Consider the following 14,616-nt stretch of genomic DNA (forward strand, 5'->3'; position numbering starts at 1 on the left):
ACCTTACATATACCTAAACCTACCCGTCTCCACCCCCTGATCCCTAAACCTACCATCTCCAACCCCTAGATGTGGATCCAACCACGCCCCCTGGATCTTGTGTTCTGCAGTGAGGGGCTACTGCCCGTAGTCCCATTTAACAACTTGATAGCAACCGTCTTTTTTAAGAAACATAACAGTTTAAAAAAAAATCACGAGTGGGGTGTAACTGGTGTGTTTTATGTTGTAGAATAAAACGTGACAGTATTTTGAGCTTGTGTGAACCACTGAGCTTATTTTAGGGGATTTAATCAAACTCCCATTCAAAAAACCCATTGACTCTGGGACGATGGAACCCAGTAGCCCCTCACTGCAGAACACAAGTGGAGACAGGTAGGTATATGAAAGGTGGGAGGAGTTGGACCTGGATCCAACCACGCCCCCTGGATCTTGTGTTCTGCAGTGAGGACCATCTCATGGAATCAGAAGTGCTAAAAGGCTAACTCGCTTCCAGGTTTTTGCCTACAAAGTGACGTCATAGTTCCGCCACTCTATTAACAGCAATGATTATATGTTGCAATCAAACTTGTAACCAAATTTGGTAGTTTATGTTGTTTCAGGGTTGGCATCATCAGAGGTGTTCTGAGGGGTTGGATAAAATAGGAATTTGGGAAATGTAAATCATGGGCTGAGTTTTACATTCGAACAGATATTTTACAATTTTACCACGTATTATATTATTCCTCACATATTAACCAAAGATTATAGTGGAATACTATAGTAGCCAAATTTGTGTTACGTAATAATATGAAGGTAAAATAATGCCAAACAGCCTTGTACACGCAGAGCAAGTTGTCTATGCTAAATGAATAAACGACCAAACAAGCAGGTATTATACAATCATTTAAAATAAGAATGCTGACAGTCTTCAAGAGTATTGCTTTTTGCGTTGGCGCCGTGGCTTAGTTGGTTAAAGCGCATGTTTAGTAAACAGGAGATCCAGCGGTGCCTTTTAACGCAATTTATTTACGTGATGTAACTGCTTTATCTCGTACAAAACTGGACTACTTGTACTCCTAAAGGTATGTGGTAACCAGTCTTGCTCATGCAACTCTTGGAGCTTTACAAATGGTAAAACTCATCCCCTTCAGAAAGTTAATTTAAAGAAAGAAAGAAAGAAAGAAAGAGAAAAAAAAAAACATTTTTCTGGCATTTTAAATCTAGCAGTTGTATCAGATATGTAAAGTTTTTTTTTTTCTACTTTTTTAATCAAAAAAGAGTTATGACAAGTTCTCTTTCAGTGTTTGCAGTAGTCTTTTACCTGCCAATGAATCATTAGAAGCCTCGAAGTGACTGGATCTCTAGGCATCTTCTAAATATAACAAATCACAGTACAGAGTACCGAACACTGACTTTGTTTTGTTATTAACAGCGAATAATCTATAAATATAAAGAATGGAAATTCCTTTCAATCCCTTGTAAATCATTTTAAGCAATTCATTTTGAAACCATAAGAAAATATGCTTGCACGTAACAATATCATTTGAGACTTAAGACCAAAACTGTGAAGCGTGAGCATTGTTAGAAGCACTTAAATGTATTTACATCAGTGAGGCGTGCAGTGCCTGTAGAAATTGTTATGTGGTTGGAAAGACATTGCAGCTGAAGTATCATACAAAAGAGATTCTGTACATGTATCAACAATTGAACCCCAGTAGCAAATTACAGGGTTTGAAATCAGTAGAAATAACACACCTAACCAAAAAGTGAGCAATACCCAGTGCAATATACAATCCATGATAGCTGAAACAGTACCATTTAAACCCACTGAAGCATACAAATATAGTCCCCATTTAACTATATATTTTTACTACTACTACTACAAGCCTGGAAATTGTGGATTTTAAGTGAAGAGCTGCCAAATTAAAGTAATACAAAATTCAGAGAGGTCCAGAAGCTTTGCTTGTAAAAGAAGATCTGTCAGTCCATTCTGCCACTTCAATAGGATCGATTTGCGGGAAAACTACAAAAAACACTCTTTGTCCCAGATATGTAGCCCACTCTGTAACAAAGATGACATACACATATTTATTTACTTCACAAACACATTATATAATTTCATGGTTATAAAATGTTCACCCAAAAATGAAAAATCCTGTCATCATTTACATTCCAAACCACACGACTCATGCAATGTGTATTCCAAGTATTCTGAATATGATAGCTTTGTATGAGAAACAGACATAAAACGAAGCTGCTATTCAGTTAAAACCTTTGCTTCCACAGTTGTGAAAAAATAAATGCACTTCATTGAATGTGTACATTAAGTGCTAGTGTACTTCAAATCCTAAAAGTATATATATATATTAAACTGTACTCATAGATATTATATTATACACATAGATTTAGATATTATATTACTGAAATTAAAAGCCATTTAGTAAGTGTACCCAAAGAGACACTTTCATGAAACTTAAGTAAAGGGGTCATATGACGTTGCTAAAAAAGAAAATTATTTGGTGTATTTGGTGTAATGAAATGTGTTTATACGGTTTAAGGTTCAAAAAACACATTATTTTCCACATACTGTACATACTGTACATTCCTCTATGTCCCGCCTTTCTGAAACTCGTCGATTTTTACAAAGCTCATCGGTCTGAAAAGCGAGGTGTGCTGTGATTGGCCAGCTATCCAGAGCATTGTGATTGGCCGATTACCTCAAGCGTGTGACGGAAATGTTACACCACTTACCATACTGTGATGCCCTGTCCAGCTGGAGCGACGAGACAAAAACATTAAAACCCATTATAAACGAGGCATTTGTTGCATCCAGTGGGGACATAATTACTGATTATAATGACTTATACTGTCTTTTTACACGTTGTGTTGCGTATCGCGCCGCGTAAACATAAAACCATGTCTGCATTTGTGATCGGAGAAATGACAAACAACAAACGCTACTCTACACTGCTCAAAACTCACGTTTGAATCGTCAGTAGCAAATCCTTTAAATATGAAAACGTACTTACAGGCCGTGAGTCAGAACAGCCGGCATTGTAGTCTACTCTACCAGGTTCAGGAAACAGGTTCCAGCGGCAACAATACTACAGCGAGAATCAAAGTTATGCCTTCTTTCTTTTCGTGAACATTTGGGCGGAGTTATGCAAATCTTCCCACACAGTGACGTAGACATGTGGGGGGGTGTGTTTAAACGAGGCGTTTTAGGAGGGTGTAGACGAGTCTTAACTTTTATAAAGAATATCTCTTTGGGTTTGAGACTTTAGTCTTTGCACCTTTAGGGATCTTATCTATTCACGAACAGCTTGTAACACTCCAAAGAGAAAAGAAAACTTGAAATCGCATCATATGAACCCTTTTAGTAAACTTTTAAAAAGTTCACTTTGTAATAATGTCAAAATAAAAATGTCACTTTAAAGTCCATTTTAAATCACTATGTTTCAATAACCTTTTGTCATGCTTTAAATAAATACACTTACAGTATATTGACTAAAATATTAAAGCGCATGTAAAAATTATAATTTGAACTATAGTGTGTTGTTTAATAGTACATTTAAAGTAAATGTATATTTCAAATGTATTAAATTGCAATTTCATCATTACAAATGTATTTACAAATATATTTAAATACGTGAAGTACAGGTTTCAGTAGAAATTACATTACATTTAGTTTAGTTTACCATAAATGCTTGTCGATACATTCGGTTGCACACTTTAACCATATTATTATGTAAAATATGGTTAATATAAAACAATTTACTAAGAAAATTGCATATATTCTTAAATGACTTTATCATATGACTTCAAAGGTCTTGGAACACAGTGCATGAGTCAAATGGACTACCTTATGTTTATTTGCCACTTGCTTGTACTTCTGCAGCTGAATGGAAAAGAGCAGCATGAACATTCTACATAATATCTCATTCTGTTTTCCACGTAAAGGGTTTGGACCAGAATGAATACATAATAAATAATAATTTAATGAATAATGAATAATGAATAAATAATTATTTTAATATGCATTTTTTTTACTGTACCTATAGAGAATATACAGGTGCATCTCAATAAATTAGAATGTCATGGAAAAGTTCATTTATTTCAGTAATTCAACTCAAATTGTGAAACTCGTGTATTAAATAAATTCTATGCACACAGACTGAAGTAGTTTAAGTCTTTGGTTCTTTTAATTGTGATGATTTTGGCTCACATTTAACAAAAACCCACCAATTCACTATCTCAACAAATTAGAATATGGTGACATGACAATCAGCTAATCAACTCAAAACACCTGCAAAGGTTTCCTGATCCTTCAAAATGGTCCGACATTCTAATTTATTGAGATGCACCTGTAAATTGCAAGAATATAAATTCCTCATCCAGTCTCCTTACCGGTGAAGTCATATATGCATTTTGGCTTGTCTTTCCAGTAAACTCCCAGGAAATAAACAGGCACTCCAGTGAGCATAATGACCAGCCCCACTCCACACACCAGTGGGTCCGAGTGCAAACTGAAGCCCAGCAGTAGAGCCCAGAAGAGCAGGTAACACACCGGCACTATGAGACTCACCTGACAAGAGAAAAAACCTAAAACTCTCTGCTGCATCTATGCAATATAAACATGATCTGGAAGTGACTGTCCTGCTGACTACTGCAGCAAACCACATGAACCTGCTGGATGCAGAATAAGTTCATGAACAGGCTGTTTGGAATATTTGTATTATTTGTATATAATTGAATACCTTGATGGGCCTGTATAAGCTTGGCTTCTTCCATCTGTAGTAGAGCAGGCTAGCAATAGTGACTCCATAAGAGAGGTAGTTGATGAAAGAGACATAGTTTATAAGGTTGTGAGTTTCTCCAATGCATAAGATCACAATTGTGGCAGTGCACTGAAATACAAGATAAAGAGGAAAAATACAGAAAGAATAAAGTTAAACAGAACAAGCTACACTCTGAGAAGCACACGAATGGCTTGTAGCTATAACAAAAAAACGGAAAATCACATACACAGACGAGCAGAGCTGGAATCGGTGTGCAGTGCTTGAAGTGGATCATAGCAAGAAGGCTGGGTAAATGTCCTTCTCGTGCCCCGGAGAAACACAACCTGTGTGTATTCAAACAAATGCACACATAAACAGTAAACGCATACCAAATAATCACTGCCATAATCGGTACTGCTATATTCTCCCTATACAAAAAGTATGCATGTTGCATAGGGCCCCTGAACCACTAGAAGGCCCCTTGCCCTCAAAGATGATTTAATGATTAGGGTGTATATAATTTGTTTATTTATTTATTTTGGCTTCCAACGATTATGAAAATATGATGCCACATTGCGCTTCCCTTCCTTTAAAGTGGTGTGACGTCGCCCTTCCTACATAACATCCAGTTTTCCATGCAAAGTTGGCAAGTTTTCACTTAATCACAGTCAGTTATGTCAATTAAATGAACATAAACAGTTAGGAAATTAATCAAATGCTTGTGAGTATATTACATCTGCATTTGGTCTTAAAGTGACAGCAGCCAATAAACCTGCTGCTGTCTCTGTCATTTAATGTTAATCAAACAACAAAAGAAAATGAGAGAATAATTTATTCTTTTCACTGAGTAACTTTAATAAGAATTGACTTCATATGGTGAAGACTATGCCGTGCACTAAATGTTCAGAAACATTTTCAATTTGACTGCACTGACATTATTGGACGAGAACAAAACTTCAACTGAATCAAGCTGCATAATGACATTATTGTCTTCTATAGAGCTACTTTATAGCTGAAACAGTTTGTTTCATAATTGATGAATTTTACAACATCGACACTTATTGTGACTCCTATTCTTAAGAAACCCTCACTTGACCCTGCGGTATACGAGAATTACGGACCTTTATCTAACTTGCCATTCTTATCTAAAATTCTCGAAAAATCTGTCTTTATAAAGCTGCAGAATTATCTACATACTCACTTGATCTCTGACATTTTTCAGTCTGGCTTCAACCCGCTTCACAGCACTGAGTCGACTCTTTTAAAAGTTGGTGACGCTGGTGACACTATAGCTTTAGTGCTTTTAGATCTGAACTCAGCTTTTGATTTCGTTGACCACAAGATTATCTTATCTTGACTGGAGCATATTTAAATGGTTCCAGTCCTTCCTATCCAATAGAAGTTTCTCATTTAGTTTAGGTGCCCATTCGTCTTCGGAGACTTCCCTTACCTATGGCGTACCCCACAGATCGATTCTGGCACCTCTGTTATTCTCTTTAAACATGTCACCTCTAGGATCTATTATGAATAGATTTGGTGTGTCTTACCACTGCTGTGCAGATGGCACCCAACTCTACATACCTATACAACACAAGAGACTAGAAGCATGTCTTCATGAACTCAATCTGTGACTCACTAACAAGTTCATGTTATTGAATGACGATAAAACCCAAATTATCCAATTTGGTCCAAAAGAGCTCTCTAATGGAACTTTTATCAATCGAGGTACCGTCTCACCATTCCTCAACTCCAACATTAAAAATGTTAGGATTTTATCTTGACAGCAGTCTTAAACTAGACAAACAAATCAAACAGTTATTCACGCTTTTATTTCCACATGACTCGACTACTGTTAATTCATTATATGTCGGGTTATCTCTCTCCTCAGTTTCTTGTCTCCAAATAGTCCAAAATGCAGTTGCCTGTTTACTCACGGGCAGCCGTAAACGTGATCATATCAATCAAATTCTACACTCTTTACATTGGCTGTAAAGCCCCTACAACACAGGGGGGATCAAGCTTTCACAGTGGCTGGCCCTAAGCTGTGGAACAACCTACGATTACATGTTAGAACTGCTTCTATATCTGAATTTAAATCCATGCTTAAAACTCATCTTTTCTCTTGTGCATTTAATCTTTTGTAAATTTATTTGTGTTTCCTGTTTTTATTTCTTGTTTTTTTACAGTAATGTACAGCACTTTGGCCAACCAAGGTTGATTTTTAATATGCTTTATAAATACAATTTTATTTTATTTTATTTTATTTTATTGAACTGAATTGAATCAATGTCAAATTGATTCAAGCTGAATATGACACTATTTTCTTCTGCTTAGCTGAACTGAAATTGTTTCATAATTGATTAACTTTACACAGTTATTGAACTGAATCTACTGATTGGAGCTGAATAATGACACTATTGTCTTATCAGGCCTGCTCTACAGCAGATCTTGGATTTGTCTCAAATTTGAAGTATTTTGCACCACTGATTCTCTTATTTTCCTGTGAAGCTGTTTTGAAACTATCTGTATTGTAAAAAACCCTATATAAATAAAGTTGACAAAATGCCAATAGAGTAGGAAAACCTAAATCTCAATCTTGACTTTAGGAATAATATAACTGACAGATCTAGAGACACTTTTAAAATAAAGTTGACAAAATGCCAATAGAGTAGGAAAAACTTGACTTTAGGAATAATATAACTGACAGATCTAGAGACACTTTTAAAATGACTGAAGTTACTGTTTCTTTGTTTCCTTCTTTTAGTGTGAACGTTCAAAGAAGTATTAGATTTGTACACATTTTGTCACAAGATATTATCACAAGGAGCCTCACTTGTTAAAAAGTGACCCATTTCCTCATGAGGTAAGCTAACAGTAAAATTAAATAGAAATACTCTCACCTGGAGGAGGTGAAGAGGTAACCATTGATGCCCCCAAAAGTGGAGAGTGCCACAGAGATCGGCATGAGGGTGGAAAACACCCCGAGAAGCTTTTCACCGAAAGTCTAAGGCAAATGAAACAGAACTGAACATTCAGGGGATAATGTCTTGCCCATTGATAAGCACAGTTTATTGCCATTTGTGTTGTTCTTGCACTGTATTTACTAAAGAAAGTCTCCAAAACAGGCAGAAATGCACCCACAAAATCAGTGTTGATCACAATTTACACAGTACAATTGCCAATCTTATGCATTGTTTGTGAAGGATGCAGCACACTACTACAATCATACTTTACTACGCCTGTACAATATCACTCCACTACTACAATCCAGATACCCGAATCAATAGATACACATTATCCCTGCTTATAAGTCTTGGTGCCTTTAATGAACAAAATGTTTTAAGACACGAAGAGTCAAAGGCTTGTACTTACAACAGCCACTGCGTTGGAGGACAGCAGTTCCTCAGGAGACATGGAGGAGAAATACGCAATGTTTGTGAGCGTGTACACACATGTGACCAGAGGAATGGAGATGTATATGGCTCGTGGCAGATTCCTGAGGAAAAAAAATTATAGAATATGTAAATGTATATATCCAGCCACAGAGCATGTGCGGATAAAAGTTCCTGGTTAAAAGGGTAATAACTATGCAGTAGATAATCATTGTAGGTTGTAAGTAAATGGCAGCAGTTTCCTCAGGAAATACACAATATAATCCAAAATAACTATTTATTTAACCCCGAAGAAGAACAAGAAGACAGGAATCGTAATCACATGCAACTCAACTACAATACTGGACAAGGAATGGGAGGAAACACAGGGCTTAAATAGACAGATAATGATAACCTGAAGAACAGGTGTGAACTAATTAGCAACCAAGGAAACTAACTAAGGCACAGAACACGAAACCAAACCAGAGCAAAACAGAATACACATGACACTCAGAATGAGCCAGTAAAATTGTTCCAGCAGATTTTGTCTGTCCAGCCGAGTTGCAAAAGTGGTATCAGACTAACCTCCTCGGATCCACCACTTCCTCCGTAACGTAGTTGAGGAAGTTCCAGCCGCTGAAGGCAAAGGAGGCATGTAGAAAAGCCAGAGCAATCTGCCCTATGGAGGGAGCTTTATTAAACATGAACGCCACCTGTGGAGTCAGGCTCTCATAGTTACCTGAGGAGACAGATGCGGCTTTGTTAACTGGACAATTAACAATATTTCAAGATTAGCATGTACTGGACTGACACAACTCAGGTTTACTTGACTATCCATTAATAATTAGAGTATCAGATATGACACAGCAGGCTTTTGAGGAATGTTTATTTGTTGTTAGGAGATATATAGTGACAACTAATATTCACATGCATTTTATGTTAGTCTGCTGTTGCAACCCGATCTCAAGGCAATTCATACGTATTTTAGGAGGTGGCTAATTTGTACGAATTCGTACGACCTCGCTCGTACAAATTTGTACGTTTCGTGAAAAATCGTACGTATTTTACGAGGTGACAAATTCATAGGAATTCGTACAAACAACCACCCCTAAACCTACCCCTCACAGAAAACGTACCAAATCGTTAAATTAGCCACCTCATAAAATACGTACAAATTGGTTGAGATAGCGTTGAAAGATCTCATTGGTTGCACCAACCGTCTGCTATAAATATGCTAAAAGTGCATATTTTTTCTCAGTTTGTTCCTCCGAATAAAACTGAGTTTCATAATAGGGAACAGGGTGTTTTTTCTTCCTTTTACCTCCAAAGATCTGCACTAAACCGACAGTAATGATGAGCCCCAGAGCCAGCAGCTTCCCCACGGTAAAGACGTCCTGGATCCGTGTGGCCAAACGCACACTATAGCAGTTCACCCATGTCAAAAACACTGCAAACATCCACACACACAAACATTAAAGATCGTATGAGGTCTTGATTGAATCTCTTTAACGTGTGACTTTAAATACAATGTTTTTATAACTGTTTCAAAGTTGAAAATATATGACTTGCTGGCATCAGGAAATACTGTTTTAGGATTAGTTTGTATGGGGTTCTTGACAGAAATGTGGGACTGCTAAAAAGGGGAGTGGATTTGTAATTCTATGGGCTCATCCATCAGTGTCAAAGAGAGAAGTTTAAGCCCAATTGAAACAAATAGATTTGAAAGAGAACAAAACACGGGAGCAAAGAGCAGGTCTGTGAGGAGATGGAAGGCCTTGCGTTTTCCTGGCGCTCTCTTGCTGCTGTTGTTTTGGTTTGTGTGAATGACTCCACATAACGGGCTTGAATAATGAGAGCTAATGCAGCAATCACATGCTATAGAGCCACGCCACTCCATCACTGAGCCGTCAAGTGCTACTGGCACGGTTCCAGAGCCGTAACTGTAACCGGGACATTCTCAGGGAAAAACATTTATGTACTGAAGTACTTTCAAAATAAAAAAGACAAGCATTAAACAAAACATGTTTCATACAACATAACCCCAAAATATAACCCCATAAATATATATATATTTTAATGATTTCTAAAGGATCATGTGACACTAAAGTCCAGTAAACTCAATATCACTGATTATACTGTATTTTTGATCAAATAAATGCAGCCTTAGTGAGCAGAAGAGACTTTGTTCAAAAACAGTAAAAATCCTTAATTATTCTACACTTTGGACCTTTATTATATAAATATTTTTTTGTAATTCAAGAAGTTTCAAGAAACAAATGTTCTTCAGGGTTCCTTATTCTTTATGACCAATGACTTTGAGTCATTTCTGATAACCAGATATTGTAAGTAATATATATATATAGCCATTTCTATTTGTGAGCTTAACATAACTACAAACATAACTACTTCCATGACTTTTTCAGAACTAGAAATCACACTCTTAAAATGATCATATATTCAAGTTTTCCAAGACCATGAAAAATACAAAAATATGATGCCATTTTTTTTTTATCTATCTTGACTTTTTTTATCTTGATTTTTAGCTGCTTTAGCTTATTTAAAACATATTTTGCCACAATATTAATTTGAATATATTTAATAATATATTTTATATATTTAAAGGAATCTTGTGGAGCCTTGAATATTTGCTGGGTCCCGGCCCACTAGTTTCACAAGTTTGACTTAAAGTGCAAAATATATTGAAATATATTGTTTTTAGACCTATGGGCTACTTTTATGATACATTTACAATAATTATGCACACTTGCTGCTTATATTTATTTTTGAAGTTTGACAACCCCAGTTCACATTCATTATATTGGAAAAGTGGAAGTATTCTTCAAAAATTCCTTTGTGTTCCAAAGTCATACAGGTTCGGATTGACGTGACATACTTTCTCCTATCTTATCGCAAGTATTCAGAAGTCAGGGTTTTGGGAAACCTGTTTGAAAACAGTCATTATATTTGCAGTTTCGCTTAGTTCAGCAGAAAACACACTTCAAATTTTACTTTTATCTTGAGGTTAAATTCTGCTGAATCCTCAGGTTCACTAAAACCATTTTATAATATATACATTTAGCACTATGCTATATAAATCCTGTCTAAACTTATGTTTAAATAGCAGGCTGAATACATTTATGCATTGAATACATACATAGAGAAGCCAAGCACTCACGTATGCAGATGGTGGACAGCATGCGTGTGGCTATGTATGGAGGAACGCAGTATGGGAAAACAGGCTGAAGCACATAGTTCGAGAAAGTGAGAGCGATGACTGCCAGTGTGGTGGGATACATGATCAGTACTGCACTCCACAACAGCAGAAACCTAGAGAGCAACACAACACATTCAGCATCTGTGACGGACGTTTGAGTTCCATTCCCTGTTTAGTAGATCATACATGGACCTGTCATACCCCACGAGACCGCCAAAGATCTCTGTGACGTAGGAATAGTCTCCTCCAGATTTGGGGATGGTGACCCCTAGTTCAGCGTAGCAAAGAGAGCCCAGAGCAGCGATGCCTCCTCCTAACACCCACACCACCAGCGCCAAGCCAACCGAACCCGAATGCTCCAGAACACCCTTAGGAGAGATGAAGATCCCTGAGCCAATAATGTTACCTGAGGAAAGAAAGAGACATGTGACTGTCATTTCCTGAACAGAAAAGAGCCCAATGATCCATAGAGCAAGCCTGTTTTTTTTTCTGTTCAGAATATTTTATATAGAAAGCTTCATATTTTGTTAACCAATAGATGATGATGATTATGATGATGATGGTTAAGTTTGCATAATCATCAGAATGTCACTTTATAAACATATGCACAAAATCTCTTTGGAGGACTTTTTTGTAACAGAAAATATACTTGTAAACACTCTTGGATAAACTAGTGAGCACAGTAAAAATGCACTGTTATTTATTTATTAAAAACTATTTTTAAAAAACTGATTGTCATATTTAAAATTTACAATATATATCTTCTGCGGTCACCGGATTCCTCATCTTACACTCAATATATAAATATATATATAGTAGTGCTGTCAAACGATTAATCGCATCCAAAATAAAAGTTATTGTTTACATAATATATGTGTGTGTACTGAGTATATTTATTATGTATATATAAATACACACACATACATGTATATATTTAAGAAAATATGTTGTTTATATATTAAATATATTTATATAGGCTATAATATAAATAATATGAACATAAATATATACATGTAAATATTTACAAAATGTATACATGCATGTGTGTGTATTTATATATACATAATAAATATACACAGCACACACATATATATTATGTAAACAAAAACCTTTATCTTGGATGTGATTAATCGCGATTAATCGTGTGACAGCACTAATATATATATAGCAACAATAACAATGGGTTTATCTTTACCAAATTAGTCCCAATGAACAAGGTTCACTTTGTGACAACTTACCCCATGTGCTGTGCCCTTTTAGTTTTTTATTATTATTTTTTTTATTATAGTCTCATTCCAGGCTGAATTTTGTGTTTGTGGCAACTTGCAAAAAAATTAATGTCTGACCTTTACTGCGAATTAGTTTACATGACCATTTCCACTAGTTTAGTTATTTAATTAGTGACCTCAACATAATGCAGAATCTTAAGTATTTAATTTTAATTTGGTCATAACATTATTTCAACGTTTAAATTAAAATCTCAAATTACCAGTATGGTCTCAGGTAGTCAAACTTCAAGATAAACAACAAACAAACAAATAAATACATAAACAAACAAACAAACAAACAAATAAATAAATAAATATTCACTGGAGTAAAGACTAGCTCTGCATGCATTTGCCTCCCAGTGATCCCTGAGCTGATGCAACAAAACTGATTTGAATCTTTCCACCTCTTTTATTTAGAATTCTACAGCACTTCATTATAAGTACTAACCCAACACCAAATACAAATATACAACAGCAAGCAACAGTACATGGCCGGTCAAAGTCAGCCGTGTGGCCTCGCTGTAGTACCTGTGAGAGTTTTCACAGGCAGACAATGATCAGCCCCCCTCACTAACCCACTTCCAGCAGCTCTTCCAGCTCTTCTCTCAAGCACCCAAGTGTCGTACAACGAGATTACGTAACAGCAGGCATAAATAATCTACTGCTGCCTGTCACAGAGCCGGCTGCCATCAGACGCGCAGGGAACAATCTTTAGCTTTCATTCGGCTCCTTTAAGAGGACAAACACATCTGAGAGCGCCCACACGGTGCATGTGAGTTTAGACCTAAACATATCAAATTAAACATATCTGCAAACTTAAGCTGTTTTTTAACACTTAGTGGTTCAGATGATTGTCGATAATTCAGTATCTTTTTCGTTTTCTGAACGACAATAAATAAGTAAATAAATAAATAAACAAACACGCAATACAGGAAAATAATATTATTAAAGTTACTAAGTTATTAATTACCTAAATATACTAAAGAGCTATATATATATATATATAAATATATATAATACTAATAATATGTAATATATACTAAACAATAATTAATTATTAGCCTATAATACAGGAGAAAAACAAAGCAATAGCAAGCTAATCTGACTAAGGTAAGAAATATTTAACATTCATTAAAAAGTATAAAGTCTATAATGTATGTTATAGTGTGCATAAAATCACCAAATATATATGTGGACTAACCAGATGGCGAATATCTGCGATGCATTTGTCTCTTTAAGTCTTGATCAGTTCACATGTTGGCAGAATGGCCCACAGTCAAGCAGAAAACAAGTTGTAAACTTTCCTTACCAATGATGATCGTGCACGCGCTCAGAAGCCCGATCTCCTTCTTGAGTGTCACGCGCTCAGGGATGCCGGAGTCTCGTTTAAGATCGCTGTCTTTCATCATGCTCCTCTGAGCCTCCGTCCTTTTCCTCTCTACTCCATCCATTTCAGCTCGCGCACGAACAGAGAGCTCTCTCTCTTGAGTCGCCTCTGAGGATTGAAGCACGGTGAAAGAGCCGCGCAGGCGCCGCTTCTCGCGCTCTGGACAGAATATTAACGAGCATCTCTGCACTGATCCACACTCACCAAACCATCACTGCATACTACACATGACCTGTGCACTGATCCACACTCACCAAACCATCACTACATACTACACTTGACCTGTGCACTGATCCACACTCGCCAAACCATCACTGCATACTACACATGACCTGTGCACTGATCCACACTCACCAAACCATCACTGCATACTACACTTGACCTGTGCACTGATCCACACTCGCCAAACCATCACTGCATACTACACATGACCTGTGCACTGATCCACACTCACCAAACCATCACTGCATACTACACTTGACCTGTGCACTGATCCACACTCACCAAACCATCACTGCATACTACACATGACCTGTGTGCACTGATACACACTCGACAAACCATCCCAACCATTTTCAGGGATATTTTCAGGGTTAAATGACGTTGTGATGTCGTTGTG

The 14,616-nt window shown here is 36.6% G+C and overlaps 1 protein-coding gene across 3 annotated transcripts; it reads right to left on the minus strand.

The window, feature by feature from the left end:
• Positions 1 to 1,534: 1,534 nt before the first annotated feature.
• On the minus strand, positions 1,535 to 14,077 carry LOC107679961 (asc-type amino acid transporter 1-like). 3 transcript variants are annotated; one of them, XM_016475691.1, is made up of 12 exons: positions 13,920 to 14,077; positions 11,544 to 11,748; positions 11,304 to 11,455; positions 9,450 to 9,575; positions 8,714 to 8,867; positions 8,130 to 8,253; positions 7,658 to 7,761; positions 5,005 to 5,101; positions 4,737 to 4,886; positions 4,387 to 4,564; positions 3,842 to 3,871; positions 1,987 to 2,041 (listed from the first exon to the last, which is right to left on the minus strand). In XM_016475691.1, exons 1-11 carry the CDS (start codon positions 14,059 to 14,061, stop codon positions 3,849 to 3,851), a joined length of 1,455 nt encoding a protein of 484 aa, XP_016331177.1. In that variant the 5' UTR covers positions 14,062 to 14,077; the 3' UTR covers positions 1,987 to 2,041; positions 3,842 to 3,848. The 3 variants fall into 3 exon arrangements, with proteins under 3 accessions (XP_016331176.1, XP_016331178.1, XP_016331177.1); XM_016475690.1 differs by lacking the exon at positions 3,842 to 3,871 and having other exon boundaries at positions 1,535 to 2,041; XM_016475692.1 differs by lacking the exons at positions 3,842 to 3,871; positions 9,450 to 9,575 and having other exon boundaries at positions 1,535 to 2,041.
• Between the last annotated feature and the right edge of the window lie 539 nt (positions 14,078 to 14,616).

The sequence above is a fragment of the Sinocyclocheilus anshuiensis genome, unplaced genomic scaffold (assembly GCF_001515605.1).
Source record: "Sinocyclocheilus anshuiensis isolate Anshui unplaced genomic scaffold, SAMN03320099.WGS_v1.1 scaffold528, whole genome shotgun sequence".
Lineage (NCBI taxonomy): Eukaryota > Metazoa > Chordata > Actinopteri > Cypriniformes > Cyprinidae > Sinocyclocheilus > Sinocyclocheilus anshuiensis.